Here is a 24,204-nt window from a genome sequence, read left to right on the forward strand (position 1 = left end):
AGTATCAGAGGGGTAGCCGTGTTAGTCTGAATCTGTAAAAAGCAACAGAGGGTCCTGTGGCACCTTTGAGACTAACAGAAGTATTGGGAGCATAAGCTTTCGTGGGTAAGAACCTCACTTGCATCTGAAGAAGTGAGGTTCTTGGGAGCATAAGCTTTCGTGGGTAAGAACTTCACTTCTTCAGATGCAAGTGAGGTTCTTACCCACGAAAGCTTATGCTCCCAATACTTCTGTTAGTCTCAAAGGTGCCACAGGACCCTCTGTTGCTTTTTACAGATTCAGACTAACACGGCTACCCCTCTGATACTTCCCCAAAGTAATTCCTAGAGCAGATCTTTTAGAAAAAATAATCCAATTTTGATCTAAAAATTGTCAGTGACAGAAAATCCACCATAACCCTTGGTAAATTATTTCAACGGTTAATGACTCTAATTGTTAAACATTTATACCTTATTTCCAGTCTCACCTTACTGTCTGGGAATGTTCCCTGATATGTCCCACCAGATTATAAAACAGGTTTAAGAAAAAGTTACTTGACAACATCTCTCTAATGCCAATAACACAGCATAAAATTTTTGGTTTCTTGGGGCCATATTTCTCACAGCATTACAGGCAGCCTATCGTGGAATCATTATCAGTCCTTTTACTAAGGCACTGCCTGATTTTGCTATCTGTGGTCCCAATCCTGCAAGCATTTATGGATGTTCTGAACATTAAGCATGTGAATAATCCCACTGAAGTTACTGGGCCTTGCTAGGTACTCAGAGTAAAGCATATATGCCTTGGGCTAGGTCTACACTACCCGCCTGAATCAGCAGGTAGAAATCGACCTCTCGGGGATCGATTTATCGCGTCCCGTTGGGACGCGACAATCGATCCCCGAATTGACGCTCTTACTCCACCAGCGGAGGTGGAAGTAAGCGCCGTCGACAGAAAGCCGCAGAAGTCGATTTTGCCGCCGTCCTCACAGCGGGGTAAGTCGGCTGCGATATGTTGAATTCAGCTACGCTATTCACGTAGCTGAATTTGCGTATCTTAAATCAACTCCCCCCTGTAGTGTAGATGTACCCTAAGTGTTTGCAAGATCAAGGCCTACAACTGCACCTGGTAGGTAAGCAATCATGCAGTGTGCAATGGTGTGAACACAATGGCTTGTAGAGAGAGCAAATGATCAGCCAATGTGTGTATATATTTCAAACTGCTAGTGGCTCCTGTAGATGTTGTTTTCCAAAAAACAAAAACAACAAAAAACAATCCAGAAAAAAATCATTGATACCCAAGATTTCAAATGGACACTATCAAGTTAAAACAATGTAACAGAACAACTTTCCTTATTTTAGAAACATCATTGGTAACTTGTAACAAAGAGAAAGTTAGAATTTTGAAAATGTAAGTTTATTTTTCCACTGTTTTACTTTTGGCATTACCCTTCCATTGAAAAATAGTAAAAGACTAATCAGTTTCTAATCAATTTCACCTCTCTTTTCTCATGTACAAGCTCAGGGCTACAGTAGGCAGCTGAAAATGTTTATTTTAAAAATTACCTACATTAGATTAAAAACACACAGGGAAATATTTCTATCAAGTTTTCTTTTAGCCGAAAACCTACATTCAAGTTGAGTACAAATCCTAAATTTTTGCCCTGACACCATCCCCCTGAAAGAGAGAAAAATTTGAAAGAAACACTTAACTGAAATTCAACCAACAGGTTCTGATTTCTGTTCTAAACAAATATCAAAGTTAACGGAAAGTATAAAAATAAATCAGAGGCTTCAAACCCATTCCAACAGGTGCCTGTTGGGGCATGGGGCATCAGACATTTAGGCTACGTCTTGTGGGTTTCCCTGTGGGGGTGCGAGTGTAAGGGGGGGTTGTGTAGTCCGGTGGGTCCCCAGTCTCAGATGGGGGGGCCCTCTGTGTGTGCAGAAAGGGGGGGGTTTCAAACCCACGATAGGGGGGTTGTGTGGGCATGATCCCAAATCCGGATCGTGGGGCGGGTCTGAGGCGGACAGTGCATCTGTGGGGCGGATGCACAGGCCCAGCTCAGGGCCCCGCATGGGGGACGCACAACCTGGGGTGCATATGGAGGGGCGGGAGTGGGTGCCCGGCGCGGGCTGTCCCTAGGCGGGGCGGGGAGGCCCATGACCTTGCGGGAGACCCCGGGCTAGGAACTCCCACTCGGGGCTGCCCCTCTCCCGCCCCGCCGGGGGACTCCTGCCCCCCGTCCCGCAGCCCGCCCCCCCCGGCCAGGAGGGCGCCATTGACAGCCCGGAAGGAGTCAGCGAGGGGCACCCAGGGGGACGGGACTCCCAGCGCCGCACTGCAGGCCGGGGTCCCTCCTGGAGGAGCGCCGTGCTCACCTGAGGGCCAGGCTGCCGCGGGCCGGGAGGCGAGGCCCTGCTCTGCCCAGCCCGCCGGCTCCCCCCAGGCTCCGCCGCAGCAGCACTCGGGTCGCCATCTTGCTCTGGCCTCCTCCGCCCAAGCTCGCCCGGGCCCGGGAGGACGACTCGGGCCTGCAGTACCCGCTGGCGGCCACTGGGGGGCAGCGGGGCTTGCGCAGGCCCCAGAGCAGATGAAGGGGGGCTTGGCGCTCTGAGGAGGGGGTCAAGGGGGACAGCCCCCCCACCCCTTCTCTGCATCCCCTACTCTTTAACCCCTTGGCTGCTGGGCTTGGTATCCGTGGCCCTACAACTCCCGAACACATCCCATGAAGCCAGGCACCTGCAGCATCAGTCTAAGGGGATGGAGGGGATTTTAGGGTGGAGGCCCTTTTGCCCCCATGCAAATCTGTTAAAGCCTATTTCCTTCCCTAGGCTCTCTGCTGACAGGGACTTCAATGAAAGTCCTATTAATTCACCGAACAAGTACATTTCCACACCACATGCTTTCAGCTAGCAAGAGTGTCAATTAGATCTTTGTTAAAACTACTTTGTGTAGAAAAACAAATCCCCTAGTGACTAAAAATTAAGCCTATCAGAGCAACATACTGCACTAACAAAAGCTTTGCCCAGCCAATTGTTTTGTGGTGGTGAGCACAGAGAGGATATAAATTCTGTTAACACCATAAATGTCCAGTAGGGTGAAAGGGTTTGACTTGTTCAACAGAAAATGAGTTCAAGTACGGTTTATAATAGTTAATTTTACAAGTTTTGGTTTAAAAAACAAATAAAGTTCACTTGACCAGTTACTTTAAGATTTGATATTAGCACATACTGCATGGAGACCTGTACAAACTTGCATATACAATGTCCTTCAATATTAGTGAAGTCTGATGTTGCATCTTAAATCATTGATAGCCACTGACTTAAGACTTCCCATTTACAATTTTTTAAAATTAGCATACCTCAGATTTTTCTCAGGTATGTATCATATTTTGATTTAAGCAGAATGAATGGGTATGTTAAATCTCCAGCAAACAGCTTGAAGCATTTTTCACAATTCATCTCCAGTCTGAGAAACATGAATTCCATTCCCTCTTTACATATTTTTCTCCCGCAATATTTGAAAAAAAGAAAAAACAATCCAATCACTCTAGTGCTATATAGCTGCTAGTGCAGAACAGTGGGCACATGGATAATGAATGAGTTGATGAGCAAAGCATGGTTTTCGGCAACCGCTGAACAGATTTGCAAGCACCAGAGCCTAAGCCTTTAGTGTAGCATTTCCCACAGCATAATGCAAGCACCCCCGGGGGAGGAAAGCGTATAAATTAAAACAGGTAGAGCTTTAACCACACATAGTAGACTAGAAGGGAGCACAACTGATTTCATATTCCTGAAGAGGGGCTCAGTTTCCAAAATCTTGCTTTATCAGTAGCACCTCATCCACAGAGATGGATTCTCTGTAACCCTGCAAAGTGATGGATGCAGGCACATCTATACACCCATTTGAAGAGTCAGTGAGTGAAGATTTCTTCCCCCAGCTCTGGGCCTGGCCCCTGTGCAGGTGCACCATATATGTTCTTCTGCTGTCCCCCGCAAACCTTGTATTTTGGGGGTGGGAGAGGATGTCTTGGTAGATTTGACTGCTGAACAACCCACAGTCCCTGGAACAGCTCTAATTTATGGAAAGGGGTGCAATAGTGTCAACAAGCTCAGACTCCCAGCAGCATCAAGTCAACTGTAATCCTGAATTGCCCTGGACTATTTGTTCTTTGTTACAGCTTTTAGAGACTCGATCCCTGCAGGATTTGGGGCCTTAATTAGATTTTCTTATTAAGAGATAAGACTTCAGGCATCCTTACTTCCACTCTTTTGTATTACATTTATGGGATTTTTCTAATACTCCTATTTTGTAAGTTTTCTAGTTGCAGCACAATAGTTAGGTTAAAACAGATACATCCCTCCCCTATATCTGTGCTGGATACACATCTACTTTTCCTTTGTTTTACAAGCTATTTGAATCATGAAGGACCCACTTTTCTTCCTTAGATATGGATTTTACCCCTACCTCTTGGTTAAGAGCATCTCTCATGAAAGTCAATAGCAAAACTCTCATTGACTTCCCATTCCCCTTTGACTTCAATGGGTGCTGGATTATGTCCCTTCACTTTGTCAAGCTATGCCATTATTTCATTGTAGCCTTTTATCAATTTCACCTTTTCTTTAGTATATCTTGTGATAAAGCAGAGAAAATTTGTAACAGTAAGCAATTAAAATTAGGTGGTTTAAATGTACATGATTCTATTACTCATTTTATACAGAAGGTTTATGAAATGTTATAACAGGCTTACTGCTACAGTGTGGCATTTCTACTAATAAAATGAAATAACATATATAAACATATGAGTATAGGATTTCTACAATATTTTTAAAAAGTTTTAATTGTGTTACTTTAAATATAAGGCTACAAAACTCAACAGATTCAGTTCCAGGGTTCAGACAGTCAAACATGGGAAAAACATCCTCCCCTGCATATTAAACTATATATAGATTTATTCTCTTAAACATCTTAATAAAGAAGAACCATTCTTAATTTTGTGACTGAGGTGGTAATTTTGACATTCTTGCTAAAGATAGGGCAAAACTGTGTGTTAAGAAAATAAAACATTGAGAACGCAGCTTAACTGTGATTTAAGTTTTTTTCCACATTATTTCTAATTGATAAATTCCCCAATTTTAAAATATCTCTGTCATTTTGGTGTTGGAAGTAATTCAGTTTATTATTTATTGTTACTAACACTAGAAAGATTTTACATCCTAAGACAATGGACACAACCAATTCCTCATGTAAAGATGAGAGGTAAAGCCCTCGGTTTATTGGCCTCTTCCCACCCTTTATTTCTCTGTTGAGGAAACATTTAGTTCTTGGAGCTTTTCACTTAGATAGGTGGTGTCTGCCTCAGTTAGACTTTCTGAGTCTGTTAGACTTTCCAGGAACCTGGTTCCTGCGCAGGCCTTTCCAGTCACTGGGTCTATGACATTTCCAACCTTGAAAACAATCTCAGCCAGTTCATGTTTCACATTTTTGGTCCTCCGCTCAGGCAAAGCTTTTAGAAGAACAATGTCTCCGACGGCACAACTCTGCAATGGATCATGAGCGAAATAAGTTTTTCGCTTGTTAAAGAACTGTTGGAGAGAAGGAGAAAAGGAAACCCAGGCATTAGGACTCAGAACTAAAAGATGACCAGTAAACTTATGTTCAAAAGCAAAATGAATTGGAAGTTTAGTTATCAGGCTGATAGTGCAGGTATGCATAATTAACTAGGTTTTTGGCCAAGCAAAGCCACTGATAGATGCATATGGTATAACAGTAAAACTGGGCAAATGTAACATTTGCTCTTCTTCACCTATGATAGGTCTTTTGCCCTAGGTACTGTCACTATTCACCAATCCCTGACTCATCAACTCCATTCTTGACCACTAGTTACCTCTGGTTTATCATCTCAGTCCCTCCCATGCTTAAAAGTCACCAGAACGACAATGCATCACATTCAGCAAAAATGGTTGTCAAGGCTCTTCCAAGCCTAATAATAATTTGCATAAACTGCAGAGGGGAAGAGGTCAGGAAACTATATAATTCTCATCCTTCTCAATTCACCCAAGTCCCTATCACTGTGGTATTAGTGTTGCATATATAAATGGTCCGATTATTTTATTATTGATAGATCTATATTGATTTAGTGGTTCAAATGCTAAAGAATATTTCTGCAATTACTTATTCAACAAAGTGGTTAGGAAAAAGATATAGTAGGCAATTATTTTAATATCACCATATACAAAAACATTTTATTTTATAACTTCAAGCTTTCAAAATGGAGCAAAAACCCAGAAACTTATAAAAAAATTTTAAAAGGACTTTTCAAAAATCAAAGCACGAAATTAGTAGTCCACTTTCCCAGCTCAGATCAAAATGTGTGTTAACAGAATCATTCAAGGAAATGCATTTTATAGATAATCTGATATGGCAAATTTTATGTTTTTACACTGGTTTTCCTTTCTATGCAGTCATATTCAGAGCCAAATTACCACCCAATCCTAGGATTTCAGAAAGTCAATACAATTTTCTTTGATAGTGAATATGAAAATGATCTTGCAAAGTAAGTTGGTGACCAGACCTTACCTTGAGTAAATAAGGATCCAGCACAAGCCTTGTCACTCTCACTTTGGCAGTTTTGTGCATTTTGGTTCCAATTACTTTCCCTATTATCCATTTTGCATGGACAGCTCCACGTAGTCCAGACATTGTTCAGCTATGATCATCCAGTGCCTAGAAAGAAAACTGCAATGTTACTTCATAAAAAAAATGAAGTGGTTTCTGATTAGTGCCAAAATAACAAACCTGGTCCCAACCCAATCTCTTTTAATCCTCAGAAGAGGTATGGCACAGACAGCAGCAGTTCAAATTTCCCCACATTCCCCTTCCTCCCCCTTGTATCAAAACCTACAAGTAGGTGTGTAAATGTATGTCAGCCTCTACACCCAATCTTGAAGACAGCAACTGAGGTAGTGATTTCAGGGGTGTAGACTTGGAACCCTTGTGTCCTCTGAAAAGTGAACTGCACCCAATTCATTTTACATGGCCCAAATAGCCTTCCGATTAAAATGCTGGATCCAAATTCGTAACCTAGAAATGAAAAACTAATTATGTTAATATGAACCTGATCCATATCCAAATGACTGTTCTTGTCTTACCTTTCTTTGGTATCTTCACTATAACCCCCTTACAATTTTACCTAACATATGAATAGAATGATGTAGAACAGCAAAAAAACCAGAAACAAACAAACAAAAGCCCCAAACAAAAAAGAAAACTGCTACATGAAATATTCCACAGTTTTAGGGATAAAAATATTGTACATTATGTCTGTATATTCCATGATTATTAATTCAGAAACTGAAACTTGAAAAAGATGTCATGATACTTTCAAGATGCACTGAGGGCTAACGAAGTTAAATGTTTTTTTCTCACATCAGATGCATTCCATGAAATGACTACTTTTAAAATTAATTCTGCTGTGCAAATAAGAGTGTGTGAATATCACACCAGTCCTGTCTAAACAGGGAAGAGTTTCTCTGCAGTTGCACATTACCTTGATGAGCTCGAAAGGAAAACCACATCTTCAGAAATAAAAATAAACTAGGGCAATTTAAAAATTATTAATTCAGTAAACACCTGTTCCCCTTGTCCAAATAAACTTTGCTAAAGACAGCTGTCAACACTAAAGGAATTATAATATAATACATGGAGATATACCTATCTCATAGAACTAGAAGGGACCTCAAAGGGTCATTGAGTCCAGCCCCTTGCCTTCACTAGCACGACCAAGTACTGATTTTGCCCCAGATCCCTAAGTGACCCCCTCAAGGATTGAACTCACAACCCTGGGTTTAGCAGGCTAATGCTCAAACCACTGAGCTATCCCCCCCACCTACCTTTTGTGCAATGTTATGCTTGGCTGAAGGGTCTCTCCAAAACCCCGGAGATACTTCCCTCTCTATTTTTTACTGTGATCGCCACATACCTATAAGATAAAATAAACAAACGCACAGTTCAACATGGGAGTTAACAGCCAGATCTTCCCTGCACATTCACACACAATAAAAATATCAATTCTCAGTTGCATGGTCTAGCGGTTGGAGCCTTAGACTGAGAGTCAGGATTCCTGGGTGCTACCTTGTTGAGTGAACACAGGGGACAAGTCATTTTCCGTGACTCTAGCTCATCGGGGATAATGATACAGGAGTGTTGTGAAAGCTGAATCACTAGCGTTTATAAGGCATCAGAGATGCACTGGGAGAGAAAGTGCTGTAGGCAGGAAGGCCCAGACCCTTACAAGTATTTAGTCCCCTAACTCTCATTGATGTCAATGGGAGTAAACCACTTAAGTACTTTTGGAGGATCTGGGCCGAAGCGGTCTCACTGGGAGGGGAAGCATTTAGGGAGAAAAAGCTCAAGTCAAGGCAGCTGTCGTGGCCCTGTCCTGAGAAGCCCCCAGAGCTCCCTCCCTGCGAGCACCCCGCCCCCAGAGCTCCCCCCCTGCGAGCACCCCGCCCCCAGAGTCCCCCTCTCCCGCCCTTAGAGCCCCTGCTGCCCCAGCCCCCTCCCTCCCTCGGCAAAGGCCAGCCCCAGAGCCTATCACACCCCAGGGCCGGGAGCAGAGGCCCGGACCTTACAGCGGCCTCCGCTCTAGGCCGCGGGCTCTGCCAGTGCAGCACGCCCCCACCCCCAGCGAAGCAGCGACCGAACGGCCAGCTCCTGAGTGACCAGCACTCCCGACTCACCGTCACCGACCGGCCGAGGGGGAGGAGCCAGTGCCGGAAGGGGCGGGGCCAAACCCGGAAGGGATGGGACTGTCCCTGAGGGGCGGAAAAGGGGGCGTGGCCAACCGGTGTAGAGGAAGGGGAGGGGCCATTTAAAGGCACAGGGGCGGTCCATGCAGTAGCAGTGTTACCCCTGTCCTCAGGGGAGGAGAAAGGAAGGCCCCCGCTGTGGCAATGGGGGGGAGGAGCATGGAGGCGTATGGCTCCCTACCTGCCCCGGGATTATAATGGGCTGGAACAGGAGGGGAGCTTGGGCTGCAGCCCCTCAGGCAGGGGAGGGGGAGCTCTGTTGCTTGTCATAAAGGGGAATCTGGGCTCAACTTCAACCCTTGCACCTGAGCAACAGGGTGCGCCCACCCGGGGGGCCGGGATGGAGGCCTGGTTGTGCGGGGTGGCTGGACTTGGGCGGTTGGAATGGGGTGGCTGGGCTGGAAGGGCCTGAAGCAAAGGACAGGGAGGAAGAGAAAACAAGCCCGGAGGTGAGATGTTTCATCTTGCTTCCAGGAACGTCATGTAACCATGAGCTTGCTCTTGCGCGTGTTTCTGGCAAGTACTTTCCGTTTACCCACATTTTGCCACCTCCAAAGGTGGTTGAGGATTTTGAGTGTGCGCCCCCTACAATGTGGTCTGCCCGGGTGGCAGACAGAGAAGTCATGTCTTCTTAGAGCTGGTCTACACTGGGGGGGGGTGAGAGGGGGAGTCGATGTAAGATACGCAAATTCAGCTACAGGAATAGCGTAACTGAAGTTGACGTATCTTATTTCGACTTACCTTGGGTCCTCATGGCGCGGGATCAACAGCCACGGCTCTGCTGTCGACTCCGCTACCGCCGTTCGCCCTGGTAGAGTTCCGGAATCGACGGGAGCACGTTCAAGGATCGATATATCGCGTCTAGATGAGATGCGATATATCGATCCCTGATAGATTGATTACTACCCGCCGATTCGGCAGGTAGTCTGGACATACCCCTAATTTCCTTCGCTGGCCAGTACTGGCCCTGGGGAACTACTTTCTACAGCGGAGGGGAAAACTGCAGTCTTGTGTCATGGGACCATTCTAACCCTACTATTCCTTGCCACCTTTCCCATCGGGGCCAGCATCGCGTCAAGTCATGGTTCGAGCAGTCACAAAACCCCTCTCACAGATGAGTATGAGTAGAGCTGGTTGAACTCTTCATTGTGATTAACTTAGCTAAAGATTTTGTCAAATTATTCATAATTACATTTTTCATTATTCAGCCATGAGTGTATTTTGTGGATTCCTGGTTGAAGGTCCCCAAAGGAGATGAGGATGCAAAGGTGTAGGAACTGAGGTGCCTTGTTCCATTTCACCAGAGTCCCTGAAAAGAACTATGAAATAAGAAATAAAATACCCCTTTGTTTTATTGTGAAATGGTGTCCTTTTGCACCGGAGGAAAGCAGAATCTGATGAAATGGAGGCCTTTCTCAGAAGGGTTTATTGGACCTCTGCTCATTCTCAGACCAAAATCAGATCAATGGGCCAAATTTTGCTCTTACACCTGTATAAAAGTTTACATTGGTGTAACAGACACGGGAGTTTGGTCTATTGTCCTTGCTTATCCATTTCCTAGTAGAATTTGGATATTTAAGAAATTGACTTATACTGTAGCTCAACTCTAAGGCCTGGTCCACAACTAAAATTTAGGTTGATCTAGCTATGTTGCTCAGCAATATGAAAAACTCACACCCCTGAGAGATGTAGTTAAGCTGACCTAAATCCTGCTAGGTCGATGGAACTATCTACCATCTCTTGGAGGGGTGGATTAACTACAGCAATGACAAAACCCTTCTATTGCTGTAGCATACGTCTACACTACAACGCTATGGTGGCACAATTGCAGTGTTATAGCCCTAAGAATGGCAAAGGATAGCCTTGGTGAGTCTCTGCATACTGGGCAATGTGCTTTTGGCAGCTTGTCGGCACTGTTACCCCCATCCCATTTCTTTGGCTTTTCCTCCGATTTGGGGCTAGCTGAACTGCATTCAGTTTTGTTTCTGGGTAAGTTTTGGTCGGTGATTATATTGGCCATTGCCCATTTCAGTGTCCTACTCTCTTTAGATTTTATCATCTCATCACATGTCACCACAGCAGGAAGTAGCAAGAGGCAGGGTGGTGTTTACCTAAGAAGAGTACACAGCACAATCTCCTTTTTTTAAGGTGGTTGGCTGCTTTGAGGTAAAGTACTCTTTGTGAATGGGGATACTGTCAAAATAATATGATCAAATATCTTTAAAAGGGTTGTGACGCTCTACCAGTGTCTCTGATCAGTTTTTACATATGTGTGCATCAAGATTTACAGGCTTCTTCCTGAAGCACTCCTTATGTTTTAAGGTCTTGCTGCTTAAACTGCAGTGAACAGAAAATTGGGGAGGAGTCTAGCCAGCACAGGCAGGAAATGGTTAACAGCTATTCATATCACCTGGGAAAGCAATTCTTTGATTTGTCAGAGGGCGCTAACAGGCTGCAATTCATAGGAAACAAAGGAAAGGGAAGCCTGGATTCTTAATTTCAGTGACAGAACCGAGGAGTGAGGCTGGACCTTGATGTGTGCTGCAAAATGTGGAATTTGGGATTGAAAGTAATTTTTTTGTCCTATCTTGGATCAGAGAGGAAACAGGGAAATAAATCTGGTTCCAACTGGAGAACTTAGATTCACGAGAAGTTATCTGAGAGGTAAGGAAATTATTTATATCTCACTCACATGTTAAAAATAATATTTAAGCAAATCAGGGTGGGGAGCACAGATAGAAATCTTTAAATTCAACTTTTGTAAAAGAAACAAAACACCATTTAGCTCTTAACTATCTGCATTCTGTTTATTTGCACTAATTTCTGGTCTTAAAGTATAGAAACTTGGGGAAACAGGAAAAACAGATGAGGCAGTGGAACTTGTGAATAAAAGTTGCAGTAAATACTTCAGTGATGATGAAGGCAAGAGCTTTTAAAAGCACTATATTGACAGAAACACTGTCTAATTTGAAAGTACTCTGCTCCTTTTACTGCAGGATCTCAAAGTGCTTCACAAACCTTAATTCATTAAACACCATTTCAAAGTGCCTGTGAGGCACAAATTTGGCGCCTGTGAAAAGAGTTTATCGGACATGCCTGAAGATTCTCATGGTTATCCACAGACCACGTACAGCACAGTCATTGCCCCACCAATGTGCTTGAATCCTAATCTGAAAGAATTAATTAATCCTAATTAAAAGCTGACCCTTCTTGTCTCATTCATTTCTTGGTTTATCTGCTGAGAAAACAAGGTTGCCAATTAAAGAGGTGTGTATGTGTCTCTCTCTCTCTCACACACACACACACACACACACACACACACACACACACACACACACATGGATGCTTTTCCACTTGGATGTGTTTGTGTGAGACACACTTGGATTTGGACTGAGACTGCCAAATTATGATCTAGCCAGTAACACTTTTACTCACTATCTGTATCAGCCAGAGCTGGACTAAAGCAAGTGCCATATAGGTGAAAGCGTTTATATCCCATATACAGTTTCATGAACAATCCAGTTACCTTGGTAGTACTAAATTGAAGGTGAATAAAACTTAGCTTCTTGGGAGGGGTTAATTACAGCGGCCTTGGTTGAGATCTTTTGATACCCTGGTTTCTGTAATTGAATTACCTCTGGTAGCTATATTATGACTAGCAGGATTACTGATTCCACTTTTTTCCCAATTCTGGTTTAGGTTGATGTCGTAAGTCTAACGATCTGGATTGTTTACATTTTTGACAAGCTCTTCAGAGCAGTGACATGTTCTGTTTTATATGTCTGTAAAGTGCAATGCACACCTATGTGCTGTATAAATAAACTGTAATCCTTGCAATGCTCCTGCAAGAGTTGCCTTGCCAGTTCTTCCTGCTGCTATTTTCCTTTATTGTTCTTCATCCTGATCCCTTGGTCCAGGTGCTAGTTTCTGGGTTTGTCCACGGGCTGTAGCAGGCAGGAAGAGGACTGTAGTTCAGTGAGGAGTGGCTGCTTGGGTCAATTCTGGAAGTTCAGAGTGCTTAGCAAACCACTTTCCTCAGTGATCTTGGTGAAAGGTGGGGCCATTATAATTTTGTTCCAGTAATTACATTAGATCACTGCATTTCGATTTCCACCTTTTCAAGCAGAGCTTATGTCATTCTTCAATGAGTGATGAGGGGGAGGAGGAAGTCCTGGAAATTCACCACTTCTCCACGGTTCCCTGGCTCTAAAATGTCAATAATTTCCTACCCAGCCAATGACTGTGTTTTTCACCTAACCCTCTCTACATACCTGCTGTGACTTGCATTGTTATTTACTAAATATTATGACATACTTCTGATTATCACAATTTGTAGCTTCTGTCGCTCTGGGAATTTCCTAAATAAATCATTGGAACTCAATGAAGGAGATCGTATTTTGATACAAGTTGCCCATGACTCACAGTCCAAAGTGGTTATTACTAGCAAGAAGACTTGACATTGTTTACCATTTTGTATTTCACAAAGGATTTCAAAACCTGATTATGCTGGCCTGCAAAGTTTCTTTTCTTTTATTTGAAAAGGTTCCTTTGTTGCTAAGGGCCTGACTCTTCTCTTACTTACTTACAAGGGTTTTAAACTGGTATTAGGGCTCAGTAGAGTTACTCTGGATTTAAACTGGTGTGAAAAAAATCAGCAGTAGGTCCTTGGATTAATCATTGCGGAAAAGCTCTCCTCTTATGTTCCTCAGAGTAGGTCTGGTTGAAACTAGGAAATTCCCTTTAGTGAGAAATTCTGACATTTCAAAACTTGGGGCTGTGTAGTAATTTTTGTTGTCAGAAGGGGGTTGTGGTGCAATGAAGTTTGAGAACCCTTGGATTAGTGAATTCAAAGTATACATTAAAAACAGATTACGTAACTTCTTGCTCTCTTGTCAATAGTTACTGATTCTCTGTCTCTGCAGGACTGGGGATAGAAGGTTTCATTCCCCTGTTTCACTTTGGTTCTGCTGGCATCTAACAGTCATCTCCTGTACCAGTGCTAAGTACGTCTTCTGTAACACTCTATATGTGTTGTACTTTTTGGAAGTATTAGTTACCTTTATAAAAGGAAAAGCTGTGTGGGAATGTCCTTTTGAATATGCTAGACACACAAAGGTACTATTACCGTCATGTGCACTGGTGACGACATCTAGAACAGCTTGGAGGATTGGGGCCTTAACAGGTATCGAAGTAATTAAACACTTGTTTTCATATAGCTTCAGTTCAGATCCTTACTGAGACTTATGGTGGCTGAGCTGGCAAAATGCTAATTTCATCTTTTGACAGAAGTATAACTTTGTATACTAAATACAGAGGCAGTATACTATAGTGGTTAGAATGCAGGCTCCAATTGCCCTGTGGACAATTTGGATTGGTTAGACTGGTGAAAAGTGGTCTCACCCCTCTAGGAAAATACTTCCAGTACAGGGATTGTTCTGGAGGTGTGAGTGAGAAGGTTTGGCTAGGGCATGTCTGTGTCCCAGCTGTTCCTCAACCACATTACAGCACGTCGGCCTTATAGCCAAGGCACAACTTGGCAGTGCTGATCTGTGCCTGAGCCTGAACCAGCCTCCAGCAGCCTCAGGATTGGGAGAGTGTGAGCCACGTCCCCATGATTTCTGCAATGGTCTCAGTGCTGGTGCAGGGATCGATTCTTCATTGAGAATCTATTCCCGACTCGGCCATTGTTTTTTGTGTTGGTTGTGTGACCTCGGGTACCTTACTAACCTGCTCTCTGCTTCTGTGTTCCCATCAGTAAAAAGAGAATGTGCGTGCTTGAGATATTTGGTTGAAATGCAAAATACATGGAAAATATTGTGTATCTTTGCCAATTTACAGCTTAGTAGAAGAGAAAAAAGGAACAAAGATGCTTTATAAATTATTGGGAGGTTCAGACAAATGGACCTTTTCAATTTAAACTAGGACCTTCTTTAGGAATTTTTTAAGACAAGATTGGAGGTTAGCTACACTATAAGAACAGCCTTAGTTTGTAAGAAACCAAGAACTCTGGGTCTCTTCTTGGCCTATATCGCCCTCAAATGTTAACTAGGCTGTGTATGTTTCAGGTCAAAGCTATTAATTCCTGTTTTTAGTTTATGAAACAAAACTTTATGGACTACTTTCCTACACTCATAAAATCTGAGGACAGCATAGTGGGATCCATGTCCCACTGCCGAGCCCCCTGTTTGCAATGTTTAGTTGGGCTAGAATCGACAAAACCATCTGGTGAAGTAACACACATTTTCCATATAGTTTTAGATATAGTACTCGGTCAACTGTATTTAAAATATGTTATGTGGGCTTATGCAAAACTGAACTAAACTCACATCACAAGAACTCGTGTGAAAATAATTATTTAAATTACCTTACATCAATGAGGCTTAACTGATCTTTTAAATATATATCCTAGAGAAGTATTAAAATGTAATTTATTCACTGCATATGTTGTTGGCACATGTGTCAGTGAGATGAGGGCATCTTCGCTAACAGGCAGAGCAGGATTAAGAACAAAATTGTCCTCTCTGGTCAGCGCTGTGGATCTCTGCTCTTTGGTGTGTATTTTTGTTGCATATTCTGCAATACAACTTTCATTGATGTCAGCAGCAGTCTGTGCTCAAAGAGTAAGGCATATGCAACATAGATCCTGGCTTGGGAGGGAGAATTTTGTCTAAGTCTGTAAAGGGACAAGATAAATGTCATAATTTGTGTTGTTGCAACACAATAGCGAGATGTTGTAGTTTGTAATATTTTGATATTTATACTGCAATGCTGCAACAGATGAAGGAAACACTTCAGTATCTTGAGGGACTGGATCTGAGGATGTGTGGCTCGCATGTGATAAGAGGCAGTCAACAGGCCCTTGCAATGGTGGGTCTGAATATCTGCTCAAATTGGAGGAAAAGTTGGAGACTTATTCACATAAATAATACATTAAGAAAAAGTTTGCTCCTGTACCGTAAAATCTTAATCTCCTTTCTTGGTTATGGTCTGGATTTTCTATTGTCAGGTACGCTATCACATACAGAGACAACTCATAATAGAGAGTGATTTCCTCCTCCTTTCCCAGGATCAGACTTATTTTATATTGGGATTTATTAATTTATTCCAGAAAATAGATTTGCAGCCCCAAATTGTGTATTTAAATGTATACTTTTGATAACGTACTCTTGTTCAATTCTAGCTGCAGTTGTCCTGAAAAAATGTCCATCAGGGGACTGAAGAAGAAGCAACCTAAGACTTTTAAAGTGAAAGTTATAACAATGGATGCTGAAATGGAGTTCAGCTGTGAGGTAAGCTTCCTGGAGGTGAGGGGGGGAGAGAGAGAGAGAACCAGGGGCGGCTCCAGGCACCAGAGCAGCAGGCACGTGCCTGGGGCAGCAAGCCGCGGGGGGTGGCCTGCCGGTTCCTGTGAGGGCGGCAGTCATTCTGCCTTCAGCGGTATGCCTGCGGGAGGTCTGCCGTTTCTGCGGATTCGGTGGCAATTCGGCGGTGGGTATGCCAAAGACGTGGGACCGGCGGACCTCCCGCAGAAACACCACCGAATTGGCGTGACCAGCGGACCGCCCGCTGGCGCGTCGCTGAAAGCCGCCTGATTGCCGTGCTTGGGGTGGCAAAACACACAGAGCCGCTCCTGGAGAGAACTTACATCCTCCATGTTACTAAGGTCTGACTTGGAGAATTCTGAGTACAACCACAAACAGGCTTTGGAAAAATAATTGTTAATCAGGGGCCTGGATGCCTCAGGAGATTGGTAATGGGATTTTGAGCCTGACTCTGCACCGTCCTGCACCTTGTGTAGTCACTTACATCTGTGCAAAGTGGGATTCTGATCTACTAGCATTTCATGTGTATTTTGCAGAGGTGTTAATGAGTACACGAGGTGCAGAACAGTTGAGAATCAGACCCATAGTCTCTCACCTGTAGGGTTCTGGTTTGAACCCAGCTCAGTTCAGTATTGCCATGTATTGGTTGTTCAGTGGCCTGTGTGAAGTAAGTTGGGTGGTCTCAGTACAGTTCCCAGTGGATAAGTGTCCATGTTACAAAACCACTTAGCACTTGTTGCCACCTTGGGGATCTCAGCAGAGAGGCCAAGGACTGAATAGACCGAACTACGCACAACCTTATAGTAGGTCCCTCCAACTTCATGGTGGAGGCATGCTGATGGGGGAAGTGTAGGGAAGCTTGTGCTGCCACTGACCCTGCCCTACATATAGCGGTAATGATTAGCAGCACTAACTTAATAAATGTTTGTTTTAAAGTATTCACCAAAATACACTAACATGGTATATGTGAAAAGACAGTTGTACAGGTAAAGAATTAATCAAGGCATGCACTCTGTAATGGGTATCCATTAAAGTCCTCAGTTAATAGGCTATTTAAGAAATAAAGGCTCGGACCTAAGGTGAGGGACCATTACATGTCTCAGAAAACATGTTCTGTTATGCACCCTTGACATCATATGCTCAATAAAAACCTAAAACTACCTCCGTAAAATTAATTTCTGATTGTAGCACCACAGTACAGCTGAAGTGGCATTATGCCAGCTGGAGAGATTTCAGTCTGATTTTCATCCTAGTCAGACTAGTGTGCAATACAAGGACCTCTTGTAAATATCACTGTGTGTGCACATATATAATCTTTGTACGAATGACATAGTCCTGTAAGGTGCTGATTGTGGCCCATTCCCAATGGGAGTCGCAGGTGCTGAGCACCTTGCCAGAGCAGGTCCAGGGTCTGTAACTTATTTTACAAGTTGCAGAATGAAATCCCCCTGCATATTTGAGTTGGGAACTAAGACCTTATCTTCAAAGGTGCCTGCTTGTTTTCTGGATTTAAACACCATTATCATGCTCAAGTATATTTGTTTAGTCAGAATAACTTTTAGAAAGTCCAAGCTCTTGTCTTTTCTGGGGGAATCTTTTTTTGGGGGCAGGGGACAAATCTGGACACACAAGCTAGTTCTTTCCTTCCACTGGTTATGACTCCCCAGTAAACAAAATCAAGAAATACAGGCTCAAAAGAAGAGAGTGAATGAACGCCACATGCAGGAGAATAATGCAGCAGATGACCAGTCACTGGGTGAATTGGGGTTTACTGTGGAGGAAATACAGAGATGGCCAGCTGGTCAACCCATACTAAATCAACAGTAGCAAAAAAGGGTGGGAAATGATTTTATTTAAAAATCAAAGGTGAAAATTTAGAACTGGTATGGGTTGAATGAACTTGCCACTGTACGAGTTGGCAAGCTTGTTTGGGATTGTCAGTTCTGGATGTGAATTGTTACATAATCCTTGGTTTTTAGAAGTCCCCCAAAGATCAAATAACCTAGTTACAGCTCATATGTTGCTGTTACACATTGATCTAAAATAATTTTGTCAGATTAACAGAAATAAAGGATTTTGGAATATTGCTTACAGCTCAGGAACCTTGTTAAATTCAATGTAATGTATTCTCTCCCCCCTCCTTTGCAAAATGTTGTTGTTGTTGGTTTTTTTTTGTTTGTTTTTTTGGGGTGGTGGTGGTGGTAATTTCCTTCTCCCCATCCAAATATTACTCATAAATTCACTTTTCTTACCATGAAGTTCTCAGGGTCTGACCCACGTTATTAGACAGCAACTCTTGTAACACCCTGCCCTATAGGAGAAACAGATGTGTAGCTTTTTCAGAGGGGAAAAAAAAATAAAGCTACGTGACTGTGTGTGAGAGAATTTCAGGTCCTTTAATCAAAACCTTCTTCCTACACGGAGCTGGCCTAGCAAACTAATTCATTCTATATCTATGCCAGGCCTATCATTAGAGTATGTCATTACATTTTTTCCTGGATACAACAAATCTTGCCTCTATCGTGGGATCAATCCCATCCCAATGAAGGCAATGGCCAACCCCATTGACTTGACTGGGAGTAAGGTAAGAGCCTGTATAGTTAAGAGGTCAAGCTGGTCTGTGGTGTAACTCACTGAAGTAATGGAGTTACATCAAGGATGGATTTACCCTATGATTTTTATGCATTACTGTTCTTCTCGGCTTGGGCTTCCGTTCAACCCACCTGCCCCCATCTTTCCAATTTGCATGAATTATTAAATAATACTTTACAAATTATTAATAAAAGTTTGCAACGTAGCACCATGCCCGGTTTTATATGCAAGTAAAATACAGGATAGAGAAGTTAAGTGACTTACTCAGAAGCTGCACTGTGAATCTGTGGCAGAGCTTAGAAGAGACATCAAGAAGACTTGGCTCTTGGGCCTTTCCTCTGACCACTAGACAATAGTGACACATTTATTTGAAAAGCAAAAGGTGAGATAAATGCAGTTCTCAGGAAGAATGCAAACCATGACCTGCTTAATCCTCCAGGGTTTAGAAAACCAGCCCTAAAGCACCTCATTAAGATAATAACATTTGAAAAATCCATTGTCATTTTTTTTTCTTTCCCATTCTCATTCTAGATGAAGTGGAAGGGAAAGGACTTGTTCGACTTGGTGTGCCGAGCATTAGGACTAAGGGAAACTTGGTTTTTTGGCTTGCAATACACAATAAAAGGAATGTACACCTGGTTAAAGATGGATAAAAAGGTATTGAAAACAATTAGCCTGTAAAAACAACAACCTGTCAACCTCCTTTCAGCTAGGTTACTCCTATAGGAGCTACTACTTCAGCTCAAGAGGTAAAGGCTCATATGTTTAGCGATGACCTGTGACTTCTAGATTTTTAAGGCCAGAAAGGATCATCTAGTCTGATCTGCTGCATAAAATAAACCATAGGGTTTCACCAACTGATTCCTGCATCAAGCCCATAATGCGTAGTGTTAGTTGTTAAATGTAGAATCGGCAATGTCCTTCCCGCTCAAATCTGAAAGGATTGCTTGGCTCAAATGCTGGCTGGAATTGTGTTCTGAGGCATATCTGCACCATTTTCACTGCTGCTTCTACTAATGCTTATTTTTAAATAGGTTTTGGATCAAGAAATCCCCAAAGAAGACCCTGTTAGCTTTCGGTTTTTGGCTAAATTTTATCCAGAGAAAGTGGAAGAGGAGCTATTACAGGAAATTACCCAGCATCTATTCTTCTTGCAGGTCAGGAGGCAGTTTTTAACTGTTAACGTTGTTCATCCCATCCCTTTTCAGGATTTGTCTTCTTTGTTCTTGTCTGTAGTTTAGTCCTCAATGTGATGCTGCCCATAGCAGGCAAGCTGCAGTTTCTCCGTGGAGTATCCTAGTTGGAATCCATAACAATCATCTCCTCCCCCGGTCAGTGGGCTTATTAAATGACCTTCCCATTGTTTGGGCTACACCAGCTCTGGGTCTCCTGGTGGCTTGTGTTGCTGTGTCCCTATTACAGGTGGATTTACAGCTGCTGGGACTTACAGTCCAGAATGTCAATCAAGCAGTCAGTGTTTTGGGTGTTAATCCCATGTGAACATAACCTTTGAGTATTTCAGGGTTCAGTCATCATTATTAATGACCTATTTTTACCTCAGCAAGGGTGAGAGAGAGAGAGAGAGAGAGTGTGTGTGTGTGTGTGTGTGTGTGTGTGTAAAATCTTCAAGCAGACCCAGGGAGATTTGGAGAAGCTTTTTACTTGATGGCTGGGGTGAGACGGAAGAAACACAGCAAAACCAGGAAATATGAACAGCGCCATAATTTTTTTTTTTTTTTTTTTTTTTAAGACCTACAGTTCTTTGGTCTGGAAATCTTCTGAGCCCTGGGGTTGTGAATTGTTTGAAGGCAAGATCAGACCAGCTTAGCAAATCAGTGTCTGTAGTCCTTGCTGCTGCTGCCTGTTGTTTCTGTCTCTTGCTCTTCTTCCTGGATTTCTACCCTTGGGCTGAGAATGGATCTTCATTCTTCTGATTGTATCCTTCAGTTTTCATACCTAGAAAGTCTGCCCCGAATATGTTTTGAAAACCTGTTGGGACAGCAACATAAGAGTCCAGGAATCCTTTATGGATTCAATGTTCAATCACACTGAGGGGTCATGTAAAATGCACAAAATTGGACATGGAAATCCGGGCTGTCTGGCAAACTCTTAAATTTTATTGGGATAAAAAAGTAATGTATATAAACAAATCAATGGGACTCATCATACTTTTGGCCTAAATCTCTTGCAAACTTATCACAGATAAGCCAAGTTTAGGACTGGTCTAACTCTTCAAATCAAGTAAACCGTATACCCTGTTTACTGTACAACAGCACCAATATACTATGTATGTTTCTCTGGATAGCATTTCAGGGATACTCAGAAGTCCTCTGGCACTTTGCATGCTCCTAACTTCTGCCAGCCAATTGGAGTTGTGTTCCCCACCCCTGGGAATTTAATGGAATCCCACTACTCACAGAAGTATAATTGACCCCACTCCCTGCAGTGGGGTTGATTGCATTAGGAAGTAAAAATGGTGGTTTTGCCGGGAGAGAATGGAATAATTTCCAGCACTTCAATAACTGTTAAGAGAGGAGCTGTTACTAAAGAATTGGAGTTGCTCTTTGTTTTCAGAAGCATAGAGCAGTAGTTGTGAGAGCATAATTCTTGAGTCCGGACTCTGGGGTTCTTGTCTCCTCCTGACATCCTAAATGATCTCAGGCAAGTTGCTTAGCAGCTCTGTGCCTGTTTCCCCTCTTTAAAATTGAAATTATCTCCCTCTCACTGGTGCTGTGAGGCTTAATTAGTATTTGTTAAACACTGTGAGATCTCTGGATGGAAGGTGCTAAAAAACTAAGATAAATTCTACTCGTACATTAGAGCTAGTAGCTCTGCAGGGCTGCCTTTCTAATTGAATTGCCAGGGTTGGTCATTTCCATTATGCTTGTCCTGGAGATTTCTAAGGTTCTGGTAATCCTTTGAACGCTGTGCACTATGCGCCAAATTCTTGTCTCATGCTGCGTTAACAGGCTTTGCTTGGTGACCTACATAGAGATGGGTGAGCTCGAATCCTTCCCCAACCTGGAACAGAGAAACCATGTTGTCACGCCACAGCTGCTAGACTAGCCCTTCTTATACACCATGCATGAAGGTTTTGGCCAATTATTCATAGAACCACTGCCAATTCCTTGGCCTGCCCCAGCCCAACTTCTCTGCTACTGTGTACAGAGCCTCTGTAGAGCGCTGCTCTGTCTACTGCTCCATCTGCTTCTCAACAGATGGCTTCCTCTTTGTAGCAGGACCAGGGCAGTTCTGCTTGTTTTTGGAACTTGGATGTCTGTGCAAAGGAGGTTGGAGGCATGGAATATGATTGTCTATATGTTGTATGATATTAAATATAGAAGCCCAGTAGGTATACTCGTTTCCTGGCAAGTATTAATTCATCAAGTAGTTGGACAAATGTCATTGTTCCAAGGAACTGTTGTTCCATTTGGATTCTTTTAACCACTTGACAATTGGTTTCTTGAATCCTTTAGGAAAGAGATGACAGGACGAAAACTCTCCTCCTTGCCTTTCTTTTAATCCTCATTTTGCTCTGTTTTTTTTCTTTCCCCTTGAGCCTGCCTTGACTGGCTTTGACTTTGAGATATGCAATTAGTGTAATTCCTCTCATTCCAAAGTAGAAAGACATGACAAAAAACAAATTTGAACTTGCAGAGTTTCCTGACCATAAGAATTTAAGATTGCACCTGGATACTAATAGGAAAGACATGTACAGACATCTGCATGCCTATGGATTTCAGCTTTATAGACTACTGAAATGTCTAAATATTAATGTGGCATAATAGCATTTTGCCATATGTGTGAATAAAACTACATGACTAAAACTCTTCATAGTTGTTCTCTAATGGACAGAGAAAGTTATCTGCTGCCTAAAGACTTATAACAATTTGTGTTTGTAATATTTAATTTCAAAATCCCAAAGACATGCATATAGAATTTGTCCAAGGACATTTTCATTTGTGAAAGATATGATTTGTAACATGGAGTATAAAAGCTGCAACTTTCCAGTTTGGAAGAAAAACCCTTTCATTCTTTCCATTTTAGCAGCTTAGAAATGAGTTTCCCTGCAGTATAACACAAATTCACAGATTATGCTCACCAAAGGAATAAAGTTGTTAATAATAATAGACCGTTCCTTGACGTTTCATTTCAATTCACAGAATCTGCTATCCCAATGCATATTTGTAAAGATAACTGAGTTACCTCAGGTCATTCCTTCCTTCTATTTTGGAAGTGTTTAAGGCTATAAATTCCTCAAGACTTTTTCTGTTTCCAGGTTAAACTCATTTATAATTGAGAGGGGGATTTGTGAATATTATACTGCAATTCTCCTTTAAATTATTGGGCTAAAATCAGATTTAAAACAAACAAAACCCCTCACATTAGTACCTGTGTTACTACTATCAGTTTAGATTATTAAAATGGAAAGAATGTTTAAAATATTTAACTTTTTACCATTTATATCATTTTTTCCTCCTGAACTTTCTGCACTTTGCTCTGCCTGGTCAACTATAACACTTGTTAGTTTCACTATTTTACTAGTCAGTTTTACATTGTGGTTCTCCTTCACTAGTCCAATGTTGCAATGTTTAAACTTCAAGCACTGCAGAACTGTATTAACTGAGTGTTGTGTTGTGGTGTTTTTGTTTTTTACATTTTGAGAACATTTTTATTAACTTTACATTTTGTAAGGCTGTTTTAAAACAAAATTTAAACTTTTGGCCTAAGCTACCTGGTAGAGCCCTTTTTAGATATAGTGGGCCAGATTCCCAGCTGGTGCAAATCGAGGGAGCTCTTCTGAAGACAATTAAGTTGTTATGCTGATTAACGGTAGCCGAGGAGCTGGCTCACTTTTTTTTTTTTTTTTTTTTTATTGGTAAAAGCAAGATGTGTTATAGCTTCTCTCCTGGATATATATGCTTGAGTGCCAAATAGATGGGTGAGAGAGAGAGAGAGAGTGGTGATTCATTCCGCATCTACGAATGTGGGATAATGAGTAAACCTGATGATTCTAGATTCACAGTAATAAAAGCGTCTCCCTTTCATTTTTCTCACCCTTATGGGAAAAAAACCTGCTTTTGCCATTTTAAAATTTAAGAATTTGTGATGTCAAGCAAACTGAGCATTATATTTTCCTTGGGTTTTCTTACTGCTGTTAAAATGTTTCTTCAGTTTTAACAGTTACTTCTGAGACAATTTTCATTTACGTTCAGGGAGCTTTTCACCACTCTGGCAGTGTAGAGGGGCCTGGAAATGGAGGCTTGTTTGGATTGCTGGAGTGGTATAAAGCAGGCTTTGTATACATAAGAATTGGGCCCTTGATCTCTAGCTGAACACTTGTTTTCCAGGAAAATCTTGTATCTCAGTAGGCTCTCTGATAATATTTTGCTCTTGTAAAGCACCTTTTATCTACCGTAAGGTAGACACACATTTTTATTTTCACACAGAAAAAAACTGTCTTAAAGTGAAATGAAGGCTAGAAGCACATATTAGTG

General features: G+C 42.3%; 3 protein-coding genes across 11 annotated transcripts in view; 1 reads left to right on the plus strand and 2 right to left on the minus strand.

Annotated features, from left to right (window-relative positions):
• NIPSNAP2 (nipsnap homolog 2) overlaps positions 1-2,518 on the minus strand; it is a 28,734-nt gene extending 26,216 nt beyond the window's left edge. Inside the window, exon 1 of the mRNA XM_034752233.1 lies at positions 2,361-2,518. Within this exon, the coding sequence (XP_034608124.1) occupies positions 2,361-2,458 (98 nt within the window). The 5' untranslated portion in view covers positions 2,459-2,518. The remainder of the gene's footprint in view (positions 1-2,360) is intronic.
• Positions 2,519-4,804: 2,286 nt separating this feature from the next.
• MRPS17 (mitochondrial ribosomal protein S17) lies at positions 4,805-8,803 on the minus strand. Of its 3 annotated transcripts, none has more exons than XM_034752234.1 (4): positions 8,724-8,803; positions 7,875-7,963; positions 6,562-6,708; positions 4,805-5,567 (listed from the first exon to the last, which is right to left on the minus strand). In XM_034752234.1, exons 3-4 carry the CDS (start codon positions 6,682-6,684, stop codon positions 5,277-5,279), a joined length of 414 nt encoding a protein of 137 aa, XP_034608125.1. In that variant the 5' UTR covers positions 6,685-6,708; positions 7,875-7,963; positions 8,724-8,803; the 3' UTR covers positions 4,805-5,276. The 3 variants fall into 3 exon arrangements, with proteins under 3 accessions (XP_034608125.1, XP_034608128.1, XP_034608126.1); XM_034752237.1 differs by lacking the exon at positions 8,724-8,803 and adding an exon at positions 8,616-8,638; XM_034752235.1 differs by lacking the exon at positions 8,724-8,803 and adding an exon at positions 8,611-8,634.
• A 275-nt stretch (positions 8,804-9,078) lies between these two features.
• Positions 9,079-24,204, plus strand: part of LOC117867746 (merlin-like) — a 32,991-nt gene continuing 17,865 nt past the window's right edge. The window contains exons 1-6 of one of the 7 annotated variants that reach the window (XM_034752994.1): positions 9,079-9,241; positions 11,390-11,456; positions 13,692-13,795; positions 15,973-16,081; positions 19,238-19,363; positions 19,741-19,863. In XM_034752994.1, the coding sequence (XP_034608885.1) occupies positions 15,992-16,081; positions 19,238-19,363; positions 19,741-19,863 (339 nt within the window). In that variant the 5' untranslated portion in view covers positions 9,079-9,241; positions 11,390-11,456; positions 13,692-13,795; positions 15,973-15,991. Of the gene's footprint in view, positions 9,242-10,783; positions 10,959-11,220; positions 11,457-13,691; positions 13,796-15,972; positions 16,082-19,237; positions 19,364-19,740; positions 19,864-24,204 lie in introns of those variants that run through there. The other 6 variants (XM_034752993.1, XM_034752992.1, XM_034752991.1 and 3 more) reach the window with 6 other exon arrangements.

This window comes from Trachemys scripta, chromosome 18, assembly GCF_013100865.1.
Source record: "Trachemys scripta elegans isolate TJP31775 chromosome 18, CAS_Tse_1.0, whole genome shotgun sequence".
NCBI lineage: Eukaryota > Metazoa > Chordata > Testudines > Emydidae > Trachemys > Trachemys scripta.

What these genes read in the sequence shown, in the direction of transcription:
- MRPS17 (XM_034752234.1), bottom strand. Translation starts at nt 6,684, where the DNA reads ATGTCTGGACTACGTGGAGCTGTCCATGCAAAATGGATAATAGGGAAA. An exon ending in TGGATCCTTATTTACTCAAG is followed by an intron (nt 5,568 to 6,561) that starts GTAAGGTCTGGT and finishes TCTCTCCAACAG; the next exon opens with TTCTTTAACAAGCGAAAAAC.